General features: G+C 44.5%; 1 protein-coding gene across 4 annotated transcripts in view; it reads left to right on the plus strand.

The window, feature by feature from the left end:
- The window catches only part of LRP4 (LDL receptor related protein 4), an 88,639-nt gene that overhangs the window by 39,327 nt on the left and 26,041 nt on the right, over positions 1-23,271 (plus strand). For 2 of the 4 annotated variants that reach the window (XM_069857957.1, XM_069857960.1), the window contains exons 2-18: positions 1,134-1,280; positions 8,861-8,977; positions 11,035-11,148; positions 11,584-11,700; positions 14,120-14,248; positions 14,590-14,709; positions 14,839-14,964; positions 17,233-17,358; positions 17,797-17,931; positions 18,100-18,225; positions 19,243-19,473; positions 19,723-19,879; positions 20,128-20,345; positions 20,657-20,833; positions 21,391-21,516; positions 22,243-22,451; positions 22,944-23,025. In XM_069857957.1, coding sequence (XP_069714058.1) covers positions 1,134-1,280; positions 8,861-8,977; positions 11,035-11,148; positions 11,584-11,700; positions 14,120-14,248; positions 14,590-14,709; positions 14,839-14,964; positions 17,233-17,358; positions 17,797-17,931; positions 18,100-18,225; positions 19,243-19,473; positions 19,723-19,879; positions 20,128-20,345; positions 20,657-20,833; positions 21,391-21,516; positions 22,243-22,451; positions 22,944-23,025 — 2,457 coding nt within the window. The remainder of the gene's footprint in view (positions 1-1,133; positions 1,281-8,860; positions 8,978-11,034; positions 11,149-11,583; positions 11,701-14,119; positions 14,249-14,589; positions 14,710-14,838; positions 14,965-17,232; positions 17,359-17,796; positions 17,932-18,099; positions 18,226-19,242; positions 19,474-19,722; positions 19,880-20,127; positions 20,346-20,656; positions 20,834-21,390; positions 21,517-22,242; positions 22,452-22,943; positions 23,026-23,271) is intronic. The other 2 variants (XM_069857958.1, XM_069857959.1) reach the window with 2 other exon arrangements.

Consider the following 23,271-nt stretch of genomic DNA (forward strand, 5'->3'; position numbering starts at 1 on the left):
ACTTAGTATGGAATTGTTCCTCAAGGAAGAAGTGCATCCCCTTCTAAACTTAGATTTTAGTTTAACTTGCGCAAATGGATATTTTCATTGAAGAGAATTCCACTGCTGAGAGAGCTTGCAGAACTGTTACATAAAAAAATGTAGAAACTGCTTTTCTTGGTTAGAAAGGAAAATGATAAAATTATGAGGCTTTTTTTTTTTTAATTTGTGCTGGGTGTAACAGATGAGATCAAAAAGTCTGCAAATAATTCAAGATGTATGTATAAGTACTACTTGGGGCACGTATCCCTCTGTACTTCTTTATGATCTATTGTTTAATCTAAGAGCTTCAGGTTTGTTGGAATTGCAGAAAGAAGGAACCGTGCAATAAGAATCCAGTCACAGACTAGCTTGAGCTAATTGTTGATTGATAGAGTAATCTTTTGTTTGACAGTGATATTGATTATATAGATTGTCTAGATAACGTCAGACAGAAGTTCAAGCATAACCTTTTCCCTTTTAAGAAGTGAGCTGTAGCCTGTTTTTTCTCAAGGCAGAAATTTATTAAGACACTGTATGGGATAACATCAGAAACAGTTGCATTTGCACAGGGGTGAGAGTCAGCATTGTGCACAGTATTGTTCTGTGTCTGGGAGAGGGGAGAAAGAGCTGGGAGCTCCTTAAGCAAAGATTTGCACCTATGAAATTCAGGGTCTGGAGAAAACCCCAGATAACTCTCTGAAGAGTTGTGCTCCCTTCTGTTGTGGTGTCAGAGCTAAATGGAGCAGCAGTAGCACTGTGCTCTAGGAGAAGTCAGAGTCTGTAAAATAAAAAGGATGCTCTGTTACCTGGGATTCATTGACTTTGATTGTGACTAATGCTGTGTTGTTTTTCAGCTGATTCCCAAATTGCTTTTTGAGAGGTTGCTATTTGCTGTTGCCTTAAGATAGCCTCGTTCCAGGCAATTCTGCATAGTACTTGATCTCCTGTTTCAACAGTACAAGGGGGCTGAATGTTTTTCCTTTGCAGTACAGTATGTGTTTGTACATGTTGTGTATGTGAAGAAAAGTTGTGATATCACTTTGTATTTAAATGCATTTACCCTAAATTAGACAGATCTTTTCAAAATATCCTTTTTCTTTGTTCCTTTGCAGGTGTTACGAGTAGCTCTGAATGCTCCTGTGGACGTAATCATTTTACGTGTGCTGTCAGTGCTTTTGGTGAATGCACGTGCATCCCGGCTCAGTGGCAGTGTGATGGGGACAATGACTGTGGCGACCACAGTGATGAAGATGGCTGCAGTAAGAATGCCATTCTTGACTCGTGTTTGTGAAAACGGAATGTCTTAACTTTTTCTCTGCAGGTTGTTCTGTTTTACAGGCACATCCTAGTTTGTGTATGACAGATATTCAAGACCGTAGACGACACTTTTGGCTGATTAACAGAGCCAGTGTGCACTGACATAAAGCACAGTGGAAACCCAATTCTGCCTCTTGCAGCTGGTTTTCTATGGCTGTTGGATGTGACTGTGTCTGAGGGGAGAGGAAGGACAGATAGAAGGGCCTCTCTTTTCCCACCTTCACAAAAGCGCTGCCTGTGAAATAAGTTGTATGGTTTTGCTATAAATAGTAACAGAAAATAAATAAGCAGTGTGATGAAGTGTATTGAGGATACCTGCCCTCCTAAGTAGTGTTCTAGTTTCTGTCCTGGCTGCCTGATGAAGGGAGGGAAAAGTAAGCACTGTAGTCAACATTCATTGGTCTTGGGATCTGCTGAGAGAAGTTAACTTGCAGCTACTGTGTATCTGCAGTGTCAGCATCTGTGTAGCGGAGCCCAGGGAGGGAAGAACTGGTAAAAGTGTCGCTCAGTGAATTTAGCACTGTATAGATGAACAGACAGAACCTCTTTCCCTGGAGCCACAAGTAAGTTGCTTTCTTACCTCATCTCTTTGGATTCCACAGATGGTGGCAGAATTGAAGAGTGGAAAAAAAGGCCCAATTTCAGGGAACTTGTTTCCTTAGAGTTTCCCTAGTACTGAAGATTTAAGGCTCCTGTTAATGAACATAAATGAGGAATTTATCTTTCCCTGTTGGGTGTTTCTCTAGTCTTCTGTGCTTTCTGCTGTTGACTGCTATAAGGAAAGGAGCTTTTGTTATCTTTGAAATATTGTTTTGCAGAGTCTCTCCTTCCCTAGGTGTGGGAGATCTCAACCCGGCTTTGTGAAAATGTCCATCCTTCTCACTTATTGTTTCTTGTGATTTTTGAAAATAGTGAGTGACGTGGAAGACCTTGGGTGAAAAATGGGATTTTGAAAAATAGGTTACCTGCAAACTGAAGTGATCAGTGTTTGGTCTAAAAATGATTAGTGAAAGGGGTTTTGGGCAATGAAGTGACCTTAACTGAAAAAAGTGAAGAAAGTGGAAGGAAAACTTGCATGTTTACATCTAGTGAAGAAACATGTGAATTTGAGAACTTACCACGCTCGGGAAAGAGGAGATGAGGATCTGAGAGCTGAAGAAATAGTATTAAAATCTCAAAAGGGCAGGAAAGAGGAGGCTGTATGCAACTGCACAGGCTGAAAAAGGAGAAACTGAACAGGAATAAGGGGCTTGGGGAGGTAAGGCATATTCAAAAACTCAACTGTTTTTGCTGGCTTCTTACTGAGCACAGAGTAAGATTTTTTTTTTTTTTTTTTTGGTGGGGTTTTGCCATGGGATGGGAGGTTGCAGGTTCCCTTCTCCAAGCTGAACAATCCTAGCTCTCTCTGCCTGTCCTTTTATGGGAGATGCTCCAGACCTCTGATCATCCTTGTAGCCCTCCTCTGGATCTGTTCCAACAGCTCCATATCCTTCTTATGTTGAAGCACATGAAGATTTTTAAACTAAGCATATGTGGTAGGACTGCGAGACAGGAGGGATAAGACCTTCCATAGGAACTAGCAGGAGATGGTTCAAACCTAACAAGACTTGCTTGTTCAAGCCACATGTACTTGAGCTATGCATCTCCTTGCCACAAAATATTGATTCTGAAATTTCAAATGTTCTCAGGAAGTTTTGTCTGTCCACTTCTTTGCGAAGGGATAGGAGAATGGGAAGACATTGGACTGATGGACTCCTAATAAAGCAAACAAGTGAGACCCAGGTGGGAGAAAGGTGAAAATTATTTTAGCAAGTCAGTATTCAGTCTTGCATCTGTCTATACAGCACTGCATATGCTTGCGTAGTTGATTGGAGTTTACTAAATTCTATATTAATGCAATTTTCTAACTTTGAACTAATAATCTAGCATTTCAGTTAAAGAATGACAGAGAGCTTGAAACACAGTGTGGAAAAAAGGCAGAGTACTTGGCAGCGAGTGAGGAGCTGCAGCTTTGAAAAATGAGTAGACATAGTGAACGCTTCTTCCTTTTGAGAGAGATTTTCAATTTAGAGATAAATTCTTAAGCTGTGGTGTGATTTGGGTTGGTTGGGGTTTTTTTTATGTTCTGTTCAGTCACATTAAGTTCTTCCTCGACTTTCTGCATACCTTAGATGTGTATTGATGTCATTGGAATGTCTGCCTCTCATAAGTATTTTCCCATCGTACTGGGAGAGCCTGGCCTCTGCTTACCTGACTGTGACAGCAACTGTTTCTCTTGCAAATCTGAAGCCCTGCTGTGATGGGAGTCAATTATTTTGTGACATGTTTGCTTCCTGCTCTGGATCATGCTTACAAGCCAGAGTACTGTAGTAATAATAGTCAAAAGCAACCTCCCAGCTGTCATGCCAGCTTCATAGACTTTTTCTGATGTCAGCTCTCTCGTTTACTGACAGCGTCTGGCTTGGAAGACCTTGCTACACATGCACAGAGTAGCTCAGCTGTCTTCCTGCCTAGTGCCAACAGAGACTACTTCAGGCTGTCCCTAATGAAAGCCGCTTGCAAGTGGAGGAATGGTTTTCATTCTGCCCTCCTGCATGTGCTTTGAAGTCCAGCATGGTGTGAATGAGTCTTACTTCCTGTGGCAAGGGTGAAAGGACAACTGAGTCAACTTGGCCTGAGGATTGATTAGTAGTTCTGTTTCCCATAAGATACGCCAAATCCCCTCATAACCATCCCCCAGTAGAGTCTTACTCTGAATTTTGGATCTGCATCAAACCTAATCAGCTTGTGAATGTGTAGTTCTTCAGGACACAGATCTTCTTCCTTTGCTTTATGCACCGTTGTACAATGCGTTTGTATTTAAATGGACTGAAGAATTTTCTCCTTGTACTTGAAAGCTTACTTAAAGTGGTCTGCTCTTCCCATCTCATCAGGGAATTTAGGCAGTTCTTGTTGAGCTACAAGTCCTTCAGGCCCAAGAGAGGTTCTGTTCCTTGCCAGAAGCAAGGATATTGGTATAGCCTGCTTATCATGCTCACAACAAAGATTTTTGAGGTGTTGTAAGGATGAAAATCTCAGAGGTCTTTTACAGAAATTAATGGAAACTTTAACAGAATCGTCTTCCCTCTGCTTAATCGCCAGTCTTGAGCTCAGATGCAAGATCTCAGGTAAAGCTTCACTTCTAAACTTTAAGTTTTACTAAATAGGAACTCTTGACAAAGAGTTCAGTTTTCTCTTGAAAAGACACCAGTTCCATATCTGGAACCATTCTTTGTCATTTTATTGGGCTTGGAGAACGTGTGTTTCCTTTAAAAGGCATCAGAATTAATTCAGTGCCCTGTCGGGCAGAGCACTTGTGGTGAAAGGGCTATGGAAGACTGAGTGCCAATATTCTAAAATTTTTTTTCTTTTTTTTTTTTTTTTCTTTTGACCAGAAACATCCTTAAATACAATTCAGTGGTGCCATTTGAAACATCTTATGTTGTTCTGGAACTAGATTTTCCAAAATATAGTTAGTAAAATGTAGTATTTCCTATTTCTTACTGAGAGTGGACTTATGTCGTTTATTCTTGTTTCTGGACTATTTGCCCACTGTGTTAAAGATCTTGGCAAACAGATCAATGTGTGTGTGCCCATACACATGCATTATTGTGGACATAGCTGGGGGTCAGGCTGGTGTTATCTCTAATGTAGAAAGCATGACTTTTTTTTGTTTGTTTTTATTTATTTTTTAAATTAACTTCTCATTCTTCATGTGACTGAGAGTGTCTATTTAAACAAGCATATGGGTCAAAACCACTGTGCTTCAGAGACCTGAACACCAGTTGCTCACTATCCTTGGGTAAAAAGCAACTTGTTCACTGCAGGCAACGGGTATAAAGTGTTCAAAGGACAGTAGGATGTGATTCGGTCTGCGTTTCACCTTATAAACCTCCCTTTTCCCCAACCCTCCCCCCTTCCCTTCTGCTCTGCCGTAAAAGAGTGCCCTGTGTAATAGGAGTTGGGAGAGGGGGAGGAATAGCAGGTTTACGATAGACCTAGCTTAGCTGAAATGTTGGATGATGTCCAGTGTGACTGTGCTCAGGGAAGCGGTTGGAAGTTCAAAGGCCTTTTTGTGTTGCTTGTTGTCAGTTGACAGATGTGCTCTCTTGAGCTGTCACTGCCTGGCCAAACTCTTCCACCAGCTCCCCTTCTTTGGGCTTGTTCCCCATCCTACATCTCCACTCTGCCTGCAGAGGTGGGCTAGTCCCTGTTTTATCTGGGCATTTTTCTATCTTCAGCTCCATCCTAGGAATTGCCTTGCTCATCTCTTTTATCTTAGGAAGTAACAAATATCCATCATTTTACAGGCTGGTGAAGTGGGGCTTAAATGACAGAACTGTCCCGTGGTCATCAATATTAAGCTGGGAAAAGAATATAGGGGTTCTGTTTCTAGTCTTCTGGATGCTAATGCAGCTAGTCTAGAGAGGTCTTGCTCCGTCTCTGGCAGCAAAATGAGTTTTTACTGCTTCATTTGTATTGTACTCTTCTTCAGACCAATATCAGAACATGGAAGTGTGGCTTTTGAAATGAGTTAAAGAAATAAAATACACTTACAAAGTTATATAGCTTTTTCATGGTGTCAGGACAAAGTATGGTGGAGATTGTTTGGATATCATAAGTGTGACCTCTTAACTTTTCAATTTCCTCTTAACTTTAAATTTCTGAACACTTTGGGTATATTTACAACATTACTAAACATTAACTCTGGGCTACTGGTATGCCCCCAGCATTAACTGCATAGGAACAAAACTCATCAAAATTTGAAGTAATAAATGACCGACAGAAGGGCTGAGTAATAAGAAGCCTAGAGCAAAGGGCTGTAGGGTGGGACTAAAGACTGGTATATTTAGAATGAATAGAAGGAAGCTCAGGAATATTTCTGGGTAGGCGGTTTGTCTTTAACGGAGAGACAGGATTATGGGTTGGGAGGGCAGAGCTAGGAAGAGAGGATTAGAAAGAGACTGCCCCCATGTGAAAGCTGCTGCCAAAATCTCTTGCATTTTCCTTTGAAGCATCTGTTTGTGACGGTTACTAGATTCAGATTACAGGTTTGTGTGGATCCCTGTCTTGATCCCACTGGCAGTTAGTTCCTCTGTTTTGAGACATGATCCTTCATTCAATAGTTTCAAATTTTGTCTTAAGTGGGTTTGTGTTTTTCATTCCTCCTTTAAAGGAGAGCTCATGTAGAAGGGGATTTATTTCCTCCCTGGTGTTGTCTGGGCTGGCACACGCTTTGTGTCTGCTGGGGTGGGAATTAGGTCCTCCTTTGTATGTGGCAGTTTATGTTTCGCCCTCTTCCCCCTGCTCCCCCTCCCCTGTGCTCGAAGCTCGATTTTTATATCTAGGGGGAGTATGAAATTGGCTGAACTGCTCCCTGTAGGGGTGGAATTCCATGTTGTTACCTCATGAAGGGATGCAGCAGTTCAGTGGGATAATGGTATCAGCTCTGAAGCAGCGCTAATGGCCTAACCCTCTGTGAGCCTAAAGAATTCTCCCCTGGAGAGTCAGCATGCAAATTCCCTTCCAGGCAGCTCCTGTGCAGTCCTTTGGTGATTAGTCACGCTGGGACTGGGGAGAGCAGACAGAAAAGCATGTGCTGGGGGGATGGTCTTCGTCCTGAAACTGCAGCTGAGGCCAGGGAAGGTTTGCTTAGCGTGCAACGTATGGAAGTTCTGCTTCGGGGAGAGAGCACTGCTTTGTGGGACTGGCCCTCTGAATTCAATAATATGTCTTGGTTTTGTTTGGAAGCACAGTTTGGGAACTGGAGTGTTTTCCCCTTCTGCTTGTCCTGGGGAAGAGAGGGAAGTTCCTTCTCTGTTTTGATATAACAGGACACAGGTACTCAAAGAAAGTGCAGTGTAAGGAAATGGGTCAGCCACTGGAAGACCCAGAGGGCTGTCAAATCCGTGGGGTGGAAATACAGATTTGTCTGCTTCCGTCTCCTTCAGACCTCTCTGGGGGCTAGAAGTGGCTGAATCTGACCTAGACATATATCTATATGGGGCGTCGTGGACATGATAGGAAGAACCTTCCCCCTATTTTGACATGTAGTGTAGGATTCAGTGTTGAGAGCAGTTATTTCTGCAGTGATGTCCACTGAGATATGGAGATGCCTACACCTGCCACGGTGCAGGAACAGGTGATGATCCAAATTTCTGGTTAGGAAAAGAGATTTTAGAGCAAGCCTGAGTTTAACTGCCCTAGTGTGTTCTTAGAGTGGGAGGCTTTTAGGACAGGCCCTTGGTGGGAAATGTTGGAGGACTTGGTATGGAGAGCTGTGAATGATTCTGTATAGTGTAGTCCATGCTGCTTTCACAGGACATTGGCAGAAGTCCTGGACTAAGGGGAAACGAAGGGTTGAGGAAGCTGGAAAAACTGAAAATGTGACTATTTGTTCTCCTTATTAAATCCTTCTACTTGTGTGTGTGGCTGCTGTCTTCACCTTCGTCTTTTACCCACCTCCCCCCATCCCTCCTTGCACTCCCACAGTACAGCAGAAGAGGGCTGGCCTGCTTGATGACAGATGGGAGATGCTGTCAGCAAGCTGGGCTAGGATGAAAGGGTTCCAGGCACTAGCCTCTCCAGCTCTCACCCTTCACAATGCTGAGCTAACCTTGTTCTTTGTAGAGCACACCTGTCAGGAATAGTCTTGTGCAGCCCCTTCCCTACCACAGCTGGCAGCATTTAAAAGCATGAACCTCCCGAGGCTGAGTGTTCCTCTCATCTGTCGGGGGAAGGACAAAGCTGATGCTCCCCCTTGAATTCCAACTTTGTGGCTTCAGGCCTCTTTGAACATTATGAATTTGTGGTTCCACTCCATTGCCAGCAGACTCCAGTGTGGGCAAGCATCATGACATGCCTGCCCCTTTCCTCCATCCTTTCTGGAGACCTGTAGCAGGGTTTGGACTCTGTTGCCCATATCTGAGGCACAATGGATTATTCCCAGCAGTGGATTCCTGCTTGCAGGTTTGTTAGACAAAAATACTGGCAGAGTCCCTGTGCTGGAACATGCACTGTAGCAATGTTTTGGGGAATAAGCAAAATCTGCAAAATCTTATTCCCTAAAACATTGCTTCAGATAGTTCTCATTCTAAAGAACTTGATGTCTAATAGAAACAGGATGGACTGCACCAGGAAGCATGCAGGAAAGATGTTGATGATGCAGTTTTGTTTATTATAAAAAAAGTCCAGTTATGAGAGGACAGCAGGCTCAGGCCTAAAAGAGGAAAAAAGAACTTAGTGGGGAAATTGCGGTGGCTATTTTATTGTGGAAAGGTCAGTGCTTATCTAGGGAGGAAAGACTGCCAAACTACAGACCAAACCTGGCCCCCCGGTCTGAGGGACAGCTTTTCCTCATGACTTTAAATTGAATGTCTTTTGTTTCTAAGAGATGTAGCCCTTGTCCCTCAGGAGGGAAGGAACTTCACTTTCAGGAAGGAAGCTGGCTGCAGCTCCATGAGGTGTTTCTTTACTGTTTTAGTGCTGCCCACTTGCTCTCCCTTGGACTTCCACTGCGACAATGGGAAGTGTATCCGCCGGTCCTGGGTCTGTGATGGAGACAATGACTGCGAGGATGATTCCGATGAACAGGACTGTCGTAAGTAACCTCTTTGCGGGGAGAGGGTGGGTGCAGTGTGTGCCTGCCATGGCTGGGGAAAGTTGACCCCTTTTGTTACAGGAACGTAAGAGTTTATCCACTGAATGAGACATTTGGCTTGTAAAAAGCTGTATCCTGTGTCTGACAGAGGTGTGTACCTGATGTCCATAAGCCCTTGCTGCCTTGGCACCTGGGTTGCTGTTCAGCTTTGTGTCCTGGGCGGGGGGGTTGGGGGCATGCCTCTCCATCCATCTGGAGAACCGTTTATGCCCTGCAGCCTTGCTAGTTAATGTCCCATGAAAGCACTTCCCTGAGCTGAGCTCTTGGTGTCCTCCCCTGTTCATGGAAACACCGAACCCCTGCCAAATCCTGCTGAACTGCCTGTCTGGCTGACTTCCTGTGGCCTTAGGTTGCACTGTCTGACTTTTCTGCTGTGCCGAGCTGTCCCCAGCATCCTTTCCATTCAAACAGAGCTCCTGGAGGAGGAAGAAATGCTGTAGGGATGCTCCCCGCACAGAGACCACTTACCTTGAAAGCTGACTGCTGCCATGTGAGACAACATCTTCAAAAAGGCTGCCATGGCAGGCTGCTGTGAGCACTGTGAGCACTGTGAGCTGTGAGCACTGCTATTGTGCTTCTTCACATTATTAAAATAGAGGGATTTTTGCTTGAGTCTTTGGAGTTCAGCCCCCTCCTTTCCCCTTCGTGTTGAGATCGGAGATTACTTGTGGTTAGCTTCCTTTAGCACAAGATGTTCAGGGATACAGTTTTCCTTCTCCACAACAATTTTTCAGGTCCATACTTGGCAGTACATACCAGAGAACAAGCGTGTCATACAGCACTGGAGCTTCAGCTCCTCTGAAACTGCACTGGTTGCTGGGGCTGGCATCAGGAGCAAAACTGTTTTGCTTTCTGGCTGAGGTGGTTGCAGCTGCTTAATAAGCGTTTCTGTACAGCCCCTGAATTTTATGAAAGTTGTATGCATGGTGCTCTGGAATGGCTCTGATAGAAGGAACCTCATCTCAAGAAATGTGAAAATAAAGCTCTTTGCTGTAAGGTGTCCCATGTCCAGTACTTGTGTGGAAATGAATTCACTCTTTGATCAGTATGTGCCTGATCTCAAAGGGCTGAGGAGCAAGGTTCAGGGGTTTGACATCTTGGATCACTCAGTTTGACTCTGGATCACTCAGTTTTTCAGTCTCTCTTCAAAAATTTTCATGAAAAAAAAAGATATAAAAATCTAGGTCTGTTTGGTCTTCAGTTTGTCAGAAAAAGCTGGAATGCCCTCATATCGAAGACAACAGTGGAAAAGGATGTGATCAAAAGATTTGGAAACTAATGAAAGAAGGAAGGCAAGGTTCTGTGAATAAGAGACTCTTAGGGGGTTGATCAGACTAGCACATAGGAGGGTTTCTGTTGGACTGAATTTTCTCAGGTACTAATTTTGTGGTCCTTTTCATATCCTCACTGGTCTGCAGACAAGCTTCTTTTAGAAGACTGACAAAGAGGGTGAAATAAGGTTGCAAATACTGAGGCCTTCAGAAAAGGAAGTTTAAATTTTCTCTCTCTCTCTCTCTTTTCAATGAACATTTCCTTCCCTTTGAAGGTGGCTTTGGCGTTGTTGTGAAAAGGAGGTGGAGACAGTTTTATCAGCAATTATTTGTTAGATTATGATAGAGACTATTAATTCCTTTAAAAAGCGACCTGGATTGCCTTTTTTTGTCTGCAGGGATCTCTTGAGTGTGGTTTGGGGCTGTGCTGGAATACTGGTAAAGGGTTGTTGTCACCACTTCTTTGTTCCAGGTACTTCCTCCAACGCCTGTGCTCAAGTTTTAGTCTGCTGTACCATTAAGTTGCAGATGGAGTGGAAGAGAGAGGCACTTCATAAATCTCACAATGGCCTTCCTGGTATTGTTAAGGGAAGGGAAATCAGTGCTCTAACATTGTGGTCTCCTTGGAAGACAATGTTGCTTGATTTGTAACATGTCATACAGGTCTGATGTTCGGCAAGGTAAACCTTGCCTTGCCTTCACCGTATCTCCTTTGTGTCCCTGCAGCTCCACGTGAGTGTGAGGAAGATGAGTTCTCATGTCAGAACGGATACTGCATCCGCAGCCTGTGGCACTGTGATGGTGACAACGACTGTGGCGACAACAGCGATGAGCAGTGCGGTGAGTATTGTGGCCCCACAAATGGTGCCATGCCAGTACGTTAAAAGAGGTTGCACAGATTGCCACATGTGCGGTTCTAGGAACCTGTGAGTATGGCGAGGGCTCACAGCTGGCTTGTCTGGGATAGGCTTGTGGGATATTCCGTTCCTGGGGCTGGCTGCTTGGGATCTCAGGCTATGTGGCTTACCTGCCAGGCAAAAGTCACTTGAGACCTGTTATTCCTTGACATGCCATTGTGAAGTCCTGTGAATTGCTTTTGAATCCAGCACTCTGTGTCAGTTAGAGGTTTTGCTCAGGCACTGCATGACATGTGCATTTATGGTTTAATGGGCAATCTTGTTTGGGGGTGCCCTATGAGCTTCAGGAGTGTGGTGTGGTTATTTCCTGGGTACTCTGAGAAAAGCCAAGGCTTGCTTTGTGTTGCTGTCTCTGCAGATATGAGAAAGTGCTCAGAGAAGGAGTTCCACTGCAGTGATGGTAGCTGCATAGCTGAGCACTGGTTCTGTGATGGTGACACAGACTGCAAGGATGGCTCAGATGAAGAGAATTGCCGTAAGTGCTCTCCTTGCTTCATAACCACAAGAAATAGTCTTTTGGACCTGCTTCTGTCTTGGGGTTTGACACGTTTTCTGCAGCAGAGATGAAAACCACATTAGTCCTGCCTGTACTGGCAGCTGTGCTACCTTCTGTTGCCTACCCCAGAGGGCACAAGAGGATGGTGTATCTTGTGTGTTACCTCACAGATGTTCTTCATCGGTGTCTACCTGCTTCTCTGTTCCTTCCCATGGCTGTGTGACCTTGAGTCCGAGCAGGAGGCTTATGCTTTACTGAATACGGTTTTATATAAAACTGTAGGAGTTGGGGGGCAGGTGGGAAGGGGAGAAAAGCTATTTCCTTCTTTTTCCTCTTGTCTGATTCCTGCCTGAAGTTTCTGGGAGGCTCTGCCCACTGACGGCATCCTCAGAAACTGCACATCCCCAGCTGGCACACTGCAGGGCCTGCCTGCCTGAGCAGCCTCTCATCACTTGGATGCTTTGTGCAGGACATCATCGGAAAAGGGCCAATAGGACAAGTTAGCTGGAAGCTGATTTGACTGATGGGGAACAGGGACTGTGAGACTCCACAACAGTTGTTTTCTCCTCCACCTTCACAGGCTCGTAGCAAGTCTTTTATGTCCCTTCCTGACCCCCACAGCTTGTATCTTGTGTCTGTGGAAGTGGTCCCTTCCCCCACCCTGCTCTCAAAGGCATTTTGCAGAATTTGTTCTAGATAGCAGGAAACTTCAAAAGGCTCTGGGAGAGGGGGATCAGGGCTGCCAGCTCCTGAAGGGCAGAGGGAGTGGGTGCATGGGGGAGTTCTCTTTTATCTCTCCAGATAATGAGAGTTGGCAGGGAGCCAGGGGCTGCAAACATTTCTAAGCCAGGAAAGGACTCTTAAGAGGAAGCCAGCCTCTCTCCCTCTCCCTTTCTTGTTCTGTTGCCTGTTGTTTTCAGGCAGGTTGTGAATAGGCCCTGGGGATCGAAGGGGAGACGTTTCAACCTTGCCTCCTGTGGGAGCAGAGGAGCACCCAGAAGTAGTGCCTCTGCTTCTCCAAACTAGAGTGCTTCTCCAGTCCTGGCTGGGAGTTGTCTCTGTAACGCATTTTAAGTAACTCACTAAGAACCTCAGTCTGACTACCTCCCTTTTTCTTATCTTTCTCCATATGGTTGTCATCTTTCCCTTATCACTAGTCCTGCTTGTTATTTGCCTAGGTCAAGGTGGACTAGACTGTACTTTTTTGTTTGGTTTTCTTTTTTGTGTGTGTGTGTTTCTTCCGAGGGTGTGTGTTACAATTGGATAACACTACAAGAGAATTTAAGTCACTGACTTAATTTTCTTTTCAGCACACCTAAATGCTCCTTTGGCGAGGCACACATTTACACACATTTTCTTATCCAGCCACTGTGTACTCATTGAACTAAAGTTCTTACTGCATGCCTGCAGGTTGTGCTCTCTATTTCAGGTTGGAGAGGCGGGCATAGCTCACTTTCCAGACTGTCAGTCTTTCTTTTCCCTTTTGTTTAATGGATTTATTTTCAGTGCTCTGCAGTTGGAAGACTGAAACATGCAGTTCATTCCGTAGTCAATAGGAGAAGGGGTGTCACATTCTGTTTTGTGGGGCTCAAAATATTTTTCATCCCTTCCCACGTAGTGTACAATTGAACAAAGAACAGTAGACAAATCCTTGCCTATAAGGTTTTTTTTAGCCCAGGGTCATCTTGTCTGGCAATGCTTCTTACTGATAAAGCACAGTTTGTTTTGGTGACAGCTTGAGAGAAAAGGGAGGGAGGAAATCCTCAAAAGTCAGCTGCAGACCTGGGCACCTCGCTGCTTGCTTGCTTCCTTTGGTCTTCAAGTGCGTATTTTTGAGAACATTTTAAAGGAATTGTTCCATACTTGAACCTTGCATTCTGATGTGCCTCAGTCCTTAATATAGAGCTATCCCAAAGGGTATCTTTATTTTCCATCTCGTTTTGTATCTACTTTTTTCAGATTTAATGAACAATTTAAATACTTTCTGGAGAGCACTAAGACATAGTGTCTCAAGCATAAGATTGAAGGTGACATTCTTCCAACTTTTTTGCTTTCCCGTCAATCCTTCCTTCTTCATAACTGTTTCCATTTCTAGAACATAATGGCTCTTGAAAGGTTAGTTTTTATATATTAACATTTTTTATTTTTGTTATTATTTTTAGTGGATTGTTTGCATAAGTGTCTTGTATATAGCTTTAACCCGCCTCTCAGTGAAGCGCAAGCAGTATTCAAGTTCCTCTCAGTAATAAGTCATGCAGACGTATGCAGGAGCGGCTAGTAATTTCCAACACCTTTCCATTGTATACTTGCTAGTGCACTATTAGACTGAGATGGCTGCGTCTAAACTGGAATGTGCCCTGCCACCTCAGGCATTTTTTTTCTTTGATTCCCTTTATAGCATCAGATGTTCCAGCTGCCACCTGCAGCTTGGAGGAGTTCCAGTGTGCATATGGACGCTGTATCTTGGACATCTACCATTGTGATGGTGATGATGACTGTGGGGACTGGTCTGACGAGTCTGACTGCTGTAAGTTCGTGCAGGGTGATATACTGGTCCTAACATCTGACTTGCAAACCTAAATGGATTTTGCTTTGGCTAAAAATGTGTTGCAGTGCAGACAGAATCTAATTATTCACATATAGGCTGGCTCTTTGATTTCTTTTTTTTTTAACTCAGGGAAGTGAAAATAGTGATGAGAGTCACTGTGTAGTCAGCACGTTTATGTGTACAGAAATTAAAGCAGTTTTAAGGAGGAGTCTGTTCAGGACCAAGATCCACAATAGCGGAGTGTAAGGGTGGTGCTGAGGGCATTTGGGGGTGTTACCTTGGTCTGAGTTTGCTCTTTATATTCTTTACCATCTCTACAGCATCTCACCAGCCTTGTCGCTCTGGAGAGTTCATGTGCAACAGTGGTTTGTGCATTAATGCTGGCTGGAGGTGTGATGGAGACCTCGACTGTGATGACCAGTCAGATGAGAGGAATTGCAGTGAGTGCTGGGAACTGGTGGAAGCATGCAGTTTTGTAGATGCAAAAGAGTGCTTGAGTCTGTTAGCTTTGGAATTGGGTCTCTCCTGATCCTTCTTGCTTATCTGATGTCCTTTTTTTGGTCCCTCAGCTACATCTATGTGCACAGCTGACCAGTTCCGCTGTAAATCAGGGCGCTGTGTCCGTCTGTCCTGGCGTTGTGATGGGGAAGATGATTGCTCTGACAACAGTGATGAGGAGAACTGTGAGAACACAGGTTTGGCCTGCTGCTTATAGCTAATGTTTTCATCCTGGGGGTAACAGGTAGTGAAGTCTCTTTTGGATTGCTTCACTGGGTTCAACCTAGAGATCCTATTCTCCAAGGAATAGGATCTATAGGCTGTCTAACACTCTTGCAAGCAGGTGCAAGTCTGTATGCTTAAACTACCTTAAGTGATGGTATTTTCTGGTCAAATACCAGATCTCTGTATCTTCCTTCTCTGTCCCTGTACTATGAATTACCACAGAGCTCTGAGGCAATTCCATTCAGACTTGGAAACTTTAATAGGGTGCAAAGTTGCAGCCTTTGTCAAATGGGCTATGTCTGGCTCATGCCTTCTGGATAGCTTTCACGTTCATTTGTGAAATTGCCAAGCGGTTCTAGCAGGCAGCAGAATCACAAAGGGCATTTTGTGGAAGTGAAGGATAAAGCCTTTGTTTTAGAATTTAAGAGTGTCGGCTTCCCCCTTGGATATTTGCTTGGGAGTCTTGTCTTTCTAGTAATCATTTTGCATACAGCCATTCTTTTATATTATAGTGGTTATAGGAGAAGAAGAGGGTTTCAACAGAGCCTAGTGTTATGGTAGGATTCAAGGAATGTCTAGAACCTTCTATTGTCCTTAATTCCTTCAGGATATCTGTAGGTCTTGTTGGGTAGTAGTGTATACTGGTCTGTGAATTTATCCAAGTGGAGCCCAGCCGCACATTCTGACCCTTCTGGATCAGTATATTTTAAACAGTGGGTTTAGCAGTGACAAAAGGGGTTTGTGAAACTGGGCCCTTGTTTGAGCCTGTTGAGGAGGCGACAGTAGGTGTTCTACAAGGACAGCGTAGCTCAGGGGGCCTGGAGAGGCACACTTTGAAGCCATTTGAGAGCAGCTGCTTTTGATGGGTCAGCTGTCAGGAGCACCAGTGTACAGGAGATGGTAGTGATCCTGGAAAAAGCAAGTGTATCTAAAGACAAGCCACTAACCCTGTTTCCTGATAACAAAGGTATTTAGAGGTGGTGAAAGAACAGTTGCCACCCAGAAGTCAAGTCAAACTTCCAGAGCCACTGAAATTCAACCTCGCCACTTCAAGCCAAACCCGAGGTGGTGCACTACAGCTATTGTTACTGCAAGGTCAGTTGTGTAATTCTGCCTTAGATCTATGATGGTATCAGGTAAAAATTAACTCACTGGTTCCAAGCAGAATCTGTACTGACTTATCTAAACAAAATAGTGTGCTGACTCAATGTCTGTAGCAAGAGTTAAAATCCTGTGTCAATTCTTGGATTTGGAGCAGAATTATATTTTTATTGGCCATAGAGAGAAGATTCCTAGAATACTATGAGATCAGCCGATGTAAGGATCTTTGTTTGATACAATAAATGCAGTCCAAGTTTCAGAATCCTTCACATAAAGCATTCCTCTGCTCTGAAAAGTGAATCTGCACGTGGTTCGGCTTTATGTTCCCAGTTGGTGTGTCTGTTAGTTCTTACTTGTACTTCCTCTTAATCCTCTTACTTAACTTCCTCTTGCCAATCTAGTTGTTTCTTTGCTGGTAATTATATTTTCCTGTTGTCTCCCTGGGATTATCAGAGGGTGATGATTTGGAAACCACTAACCAAGTCAGCTGAAGAGGTACAAGAACCATGAGGCAATAGGACAGTGTAGTTATTGCTGAAGGAACAAACAGATTGGCAAAGTCCCTACGAACAGCATTACTTTACTTAAAAGAATTCTGCAGAGTCTTCCTGCCAACAGCAGAAGTTGAAGCGTGTGGCTCATGTGTGAAATCCTGTTGCCAGAGCTCAGATTTCAAAGATGTGTGTAAATCTCATTCCAAGTCCGTCACAATGCAGTTTGGGCTGGACAAGACACTCATTCCTAGGCGGGTTTAAGGTCCATAGCCGTGCTGGGATGACATATCACATGAGGAACTGACTCCTCTCTTGCACACGGTGAGTAGGATTGTGGAACCAAAAGGAACTAAGCCAGGACCTTCCAGTCATTCTGAGAGAAACTAAATAGCTGAACTTCTCAGTAAAGCAACATTGGACTAAGTCTGGAGGAGAGTTTGCAGGCTTCCAAATCAGCTTAAAGATATGTGGAACAGTAAGGAGTGCAAGATGAGCTGAATTCAAGGAAAGAGGAAATCATCAATTTCTGCCCCTATGTAAAATTTGTAGCAAATATTAGAAAATGTTCGGTATCCTTTTCTTCACCATTACTGTTGTTCCATCAGTAAGGTGTGGTGTGCTTACTTTCTCTTTCTTCTATTGCAGGAACCCCTCAGTGTGCCCCAGATCAGTTCCTGTGTGAGAATGGGCGTTGTATTGGCCAGAGAAAGCTGTGCAATGGAGCAAATGATTGCGGAGATGGCAGTGATGAGAGCCCGCATCAAAACTGCCGTAAGTTCTCCAAGTTCAGTCTTAAACATAAATGGAGACGCTGTGACATGTGGGAGTCTATCTGGTGTTGCTGAGGGGTGTTTGTAAGGAAGAAAGCCTGAGTTGTGATAATGGGAGAGAGTTGAAGACTGAGGAGAATTACCGTGGTTGTTTTGCCAGTTACATAGAACAGACAAGGAATAATGAGGTTATGATCTCAGGTATCAAAGTTAATCTGCAGAGAAAGTGAATCCTAAAAGCATATTATTCTGAGCGTCCTTGTCCCCTTTGGCTGTGGCCTGCAGGGTAGAGTTCTGTGAAGAGGCAGCTTCCAGCACAGCCTGTGTCCTCCTCCTCTTGCTCAGCATGTTCTGAAGGGTGACTGCTACCTGACAGCTGAGGACACAAGCAGCTCCCTTGTGGTTTCAGCTCAGTTATCTTCACATGTTCCTTTCTTAGGTCCACGAACAGGGGAGGAGAACTGCAATGTCAACAATGGTGGCTGTGCTCAGAAGTGCCAGATGGTGCGAGGGATAGTGCAGTGTACCTGCCACACAGGTTACAGGCTCCTGGAAGACAGCCGATCATGCCAAGGTGAGTTTTTGGAGCGGTAGCCTCCTCCCTGCTGCTTTGATATGCCTGAAGTTCATGGCTATGATAGGGTGCAAAACAGAGCATGAAAGCAGAAGCAAGCTGTCAGTGAGACTGTCTGGCTTGTTGATGATCTAATGGTAACTTCTTCCTTTTTTCTGTAACATGCAGATGTGAATGAATGCGCTGAGGAAGGTTACTGCAGCCAAGGCTGCACCAACAGCGAAGGAGGCTTCCAGTGCTGGTGTGAGCAAGGCTATGAGCTGCGACCTGACAAGCGTAGCTGCAAAGCTCTAGGTAAAGAGGAGTTGAACCTTTTTCTGCTCTGTGTGTGTTGGTACAGTCCTCATAATTTTGTCTCTAGTGCTTCGTTGGCAGCATTATGCTGTTCACATGAGGCAAAGGAAGTACCTGAATTTATATTATATATGACCGAGTTGTTGGTGAGTGCCTGTGAAGATGTTGTGTGATTTTGACTTTAGAAGGATAGTTCACTGTTTCCTTGCCCTCCCAGCAAGATAGCCATTGCCTTCTTTTCCTAGCCCCTTGTAATTCCTGGTGATCCAGACCCTGGGACAACAACAGCTTCTTTCCTCTGTCCCTGTTCAGGAAGTGTCTTAATCTTTCCAGTCAGTGATGTTGTATCACACATCCTGATAGAGTGCCCTGTGGTGCTGGTCTCCAGTCCTAAATGCTGTGAGTGGCTGCTGTATGGACATCTGCTGTTTCTTAAGGGCATCTATACGCTCATTTAACTTGATTCCTCAGCTCTTCTAATGTAGGAGCTGAGAATTTAGAAATTCCATTTAAAGAATTAGAATTTTCTTAGTAAATCCTCATATGAAATCTGTAAAGGGTGTTGATATTGTGTTTCTTTTTTTGTTCCTCTGCAGTGAAAGTACCTGCTGAGTTTATACCTGGCTAAGGCTGATTTTAAACTGTGTCATATCTGTGGTAGAAGATACGGTAGAGCATGTGTGTTTGTGTGGCTAGAAGGTGGGTGTAGTAAAAGGAGACTATAGTCTAGCTGCTAAGTGGCTGCTTGGTGGTATGATTTCAGAGGCTGAGGTGAGGTGGGCATAGGAACGATCATTTCCCACTGACTAAATGTTTGCCAAAAGGTTTAAAACTGCTCATCCTTGATTAAGGACTGTGTGTCAAGGATGTGAAAACAGCTCTCTGAAGTACTTTGCACTTGGGAGTTGATTTCTTGCTGCCAGTACTGCAAAACTATGTTCTGGGACTTGGTGCAGAGGAAACGGTAGGCAGAATCCTGTCAAAATACTCTAATGCTGTCTTTTCATATATTCTCAGGGCCAGAGCCAGTGCTGCTCTTTGCCAATCGAATTGATATAAGACAAGTGTTGCCTCATCGCTCAGAGTATACGCTGCTCCTGAACAACCTGGAAAATGCCATTGCCCTTGACTTCCACCACAGCAAGGAGCTGGTGTTTTGGTCTGATGTAACTCTTGATCGCATCATGAGGGCCAATCTGAATGGCAGCAATGTAGAAGAGGTGGTTTCCACGGGGTTGGAGAGCCCAGGTGTGTCACCACAGAAAGGCAAAAGCCTGGGGACTGACTATGGTGTGAGTATAGGGGTGGGTGAGTGCAAAAATGGAGTGCATCTCCCCGAGTAAGAGGGTGAGTTGGATGGAATAGGTGAATTAATCTTGGCTTATGAGGGAAGAGACAGAAGGACTGTCTTCTGAGGCCGAGAGGGAAAGGGAACTATTTTTCTGAACAGATTGTGCTCCTGGTTTCATTCTGTGCTTAATTCTCCCCTGGAGACAGGTGGACTTGCTATTGACTGGATCCATGACAAATTATACTGGACAGACTCTGGAACATCTCGAATTGAAGTAGCAAACTTGGATGGTACTCATAGGAAAGTGCTTTTGTGGCAGAACCTGGAGAAGCCTCGAGCAATTGCTCTACATCCTATGGAAGGGTGAGTGAAAACTTAGAACTCCAGTGAGACCTCCATGCAACTACTTCTAGGTGGACAAAGAAAACCCCATCGTTGGTCACAAAAACTGCCTCCGGGGTCAAGCCTTCTTTTTGTACTGCCAGTTTTGGGAACCTGCCAGGTTCCCAAACCCACAGGGCTGATACTGTTCTGCTCTGATGAGGAGTGATGCTGGGTGCCATATGTGGTTCACGAATTTTCTAGCTTGTCTCTCTCCCTGCCTCTCCTAGCACTATCTACTGGACCGACTGGGGTAACACTCCCCGCATTGAGTATTCCAACATGGATGGTTCTAATCGGCGTATCATTGCGGATACACACCTCTTCTGGCCCAATGGACTGACCATTGACTATGCAGGACATCGAATGTACTGGGTGGATGCCAAACATCATGTCATTGAAAGGGCTGACCTTGATGGGCGGAATAGGAAGGCTGTTATTAGCCAAGGTAAGTAACAGGGGAACGCTCTCAGCAGTAAGGAATACAGACTAACACATTGCTACTCTGAGTTTTGGAGCCACTGGCATCTGATTCTGTGCTTACCTCCTGTTCTTTAATTGTGGGATGAATTCTTCCAGCACTGAGGGATCAGGGTTTGCTACTGAGGCTGAGGCGGGCAGGAGAAAGGAATTATCTGTTATATTAGTGTAAGATGGATTTGAGCAGGTTCACTGTGGTGGTGGAAAGATATTTCCCTTGTCTCCTTGCTAGCCTGAGTCCTATTGGACCTGATTATATAAATCTGATGTCTATTACAGGCCTTCCGCACCCATTTGCTATCACCGTGTTTGAGGACAGTTTGTACTGGACAGACTGGCACACCAAGAGCATCAACAGTGCCAACAAATTCACAGGCAAGAATCAGGAGATCATTCGTAATAAACTCCATTTCCCTATGGACATCCACACGCTGCACCCTCAGCGCCAGCCAGCAGGTAACTGCAAAGAGGGTAGAGACCCATTTGAGCCACTAGAAGACCTGCTGCCACCCACCACTCTGTAAAGCAGACAGATTGCAAGCCTGAACCCAGCATATCGACACTTTCACCATCTCTGGCCAGAGCTGCAACACAACTTGCTCTGCTTGGCAGTTTAGTCGAGATCCCTCTATCCCAGTGACCTGGTGTTAGGTGTTACCGCATCTCCCCCTGCTGACCGATGGGAGTGGAGACATAGCAGTAAGAAATACTTGTGGCTTGTTTATGTAAGAGCTGTTTCGGGAGAAGAAAATCCTAAGTGGGCTGTAGTATTGACTGACACCTCCCTTATTCCTCTTCGATTGCCATAATCTGCTCTAGAAGTGGATTGAGTTAAATGGTTCATTTTAAAATTGAGCCTTACAAATGGAGTTGGTGCTTTGGTTTTATATGTGTTTTTAATTCTCAGTGAACTTCTGAGTAGACAATTTATCCATGTGGGTCTTCGCCACAACTGCGTTTTTCCTCTTTTCTTTATTCTTTGCTTTATGTGTGGTTGTTTTTGGCTACTTGAGCAGGGAGAAACCGTTGTGGGACCAACAATGGGGGCTGCACTCACCTTTGCCTGCCAAGCAGCAAGGATTACACCTGCGCCTGCCCCACAGGCTTCCGCAAGACCAGCAGCCATGCCTGCGCCCAGAGTAAGTGAGGTGGGACCACAGACTGCATGCTCAGATGTTCAGTGGGTGGTAGAGGGTTGGTGGTGGGACTAAGCAGCAGCAGCAGTTGCTTCCAAGGAAATGCAGCTGGATAGTCAGAGTTAGTAGCATTAAGGGCCCCGCCAGAGGATGCTTCACCTTTCTGATGCATTCCCCTGCTCTGCATTCCCATTGTCCTCCCTGGGTTTGGTGGGTCGGAATACAGAGAAGTTCCATCCTTAGGTCCTTATTTCAGGGTTATTACTGGTGCCATGCCACCTGACACAGCTGATTGTTGCCCTAAAGCTCCCATTGGAGCTATGTCAGTGATGAACAAAAAAATCAGTCCTCTTGATTGCCAGCTTCTCTTGGTTTGCAACCACGTGGAACAATTAGGCCAATTGTTTCCTCAATTTGCAAGAGATGGCATAGCTGTTTGATTTGGAGGGGGAGCTATGCCATTCTTTGAAGAATATGGTTGACTTTGTTCCCTTAGAGTAGGTTACCCTCAGGAGACAGCTTCCTACTACTGTTTACCACTTGCCCACCTCCTCTCCGTTTCATTTCCTCCACCGTGATATTTTACTATCGATAAAAACCTGCACTGTGACTTGCCAGTAAGAGATGATGCAAGTGATTCAGGTTGGATATAGCAGGGAATTGTCTGTGTCTGTGACTGTGTTGTTGAACTTAGAGAAATTAAAAGAAGACCTTTCGACCTTTGATCAGGTCTTGACAAGTTCCTGCTTTTTGCCCGAAGGATGGACATCCGTCGGATCAGCTTTGACACAGATGACCTGTCAGATGATGTCATCCCCCTTGCTGATGTTCGCAGTGCTGTGGCTCTAGACTGGGACTCAAAGGATGACTATGTCTACTGGACAGATGTTAGCACTGACTCAATCAGCCGAGCAAAATGGGATGGATCAAACCAGAAGGTACAGTTTTAACTATGTGCGGAGGTCATCTAGCCAGGAGACTCTTTGAGCATCAGATATGAACACACTGGGATACATTGGCCTTCTGAGAAGCTTCAGTTCATGCTGGATTTGTTGTTCATTAGTTTGCTTAGTTCTGGCTCATAAGAGCCACGAGATCACTGGACACTTCATACACAAGTTTGATGTGCATGGCAAGAGCCATTCTCCTTGGAAATGCCCTTTGCAGGTGCCCTTAGGCAAATATTGCCATAAATGAGGAGAACAGAGTTCAGACTTTGGAGTTGCAATTTGAACAAAAGTGTAAAGTAGATATTTTTTCAAATGTAAGACTTTATTTGAACTTCTAAGTTCTTAATGCTCTCCTTTGTGTAGCATTGCTTTTGCTGATTGAAAGTTAATATTGTTCATGAATGGGCAGTGCATTGGACCAAGTGCTTTCTTCCTAAGGTCTAATCTCACTAAGAAGTTTTTCTTTTTGTTTTCACTTAGGTCGTTGTGGACACCAGCCTGGAAAGTCCAGCTGGACTGGCAATTGACTGGGTCACCGGCAAGCTTTACTGGACTGATGCAGGTACTGGAATCCTCTGCTTTTGTTTTCATTGCTGATAATCAAAACTGAAAAACAATTGGAGAGTTCTGTCTGTTTCATTCCAAATTTGTCTGTTTCTGTCTAGCAAAAAAAGTGGAGTTTAATCTCCTGTGCTTCTAACAAAGTGTGAGCTGAGTATAGTTAGTATAATTCTCTTTATAGTATCCCCAGCACTAATTCTATAGAAAGGTTTATATTAGCGGTCAAGTGCCACTATTTTCTTGCTGC

This window comes from Phaenicophaeus curvirostris, chromosome 5, assembly GCF_032191515.1.
Source record: "Phaenicophaeus curvirostris isolate KB17595 chromosome 5, BPBGC_Pcur_1.0, whole genome shotgun sequence".
NCBI classification, from domain to species: domain Eukaryota; kingdom Metazoa; phylum Chordata; class Aves; order Cuculiformes; family Cuculidae; genus Phaenicophaeus; species Phaenicophaeus curvirostris.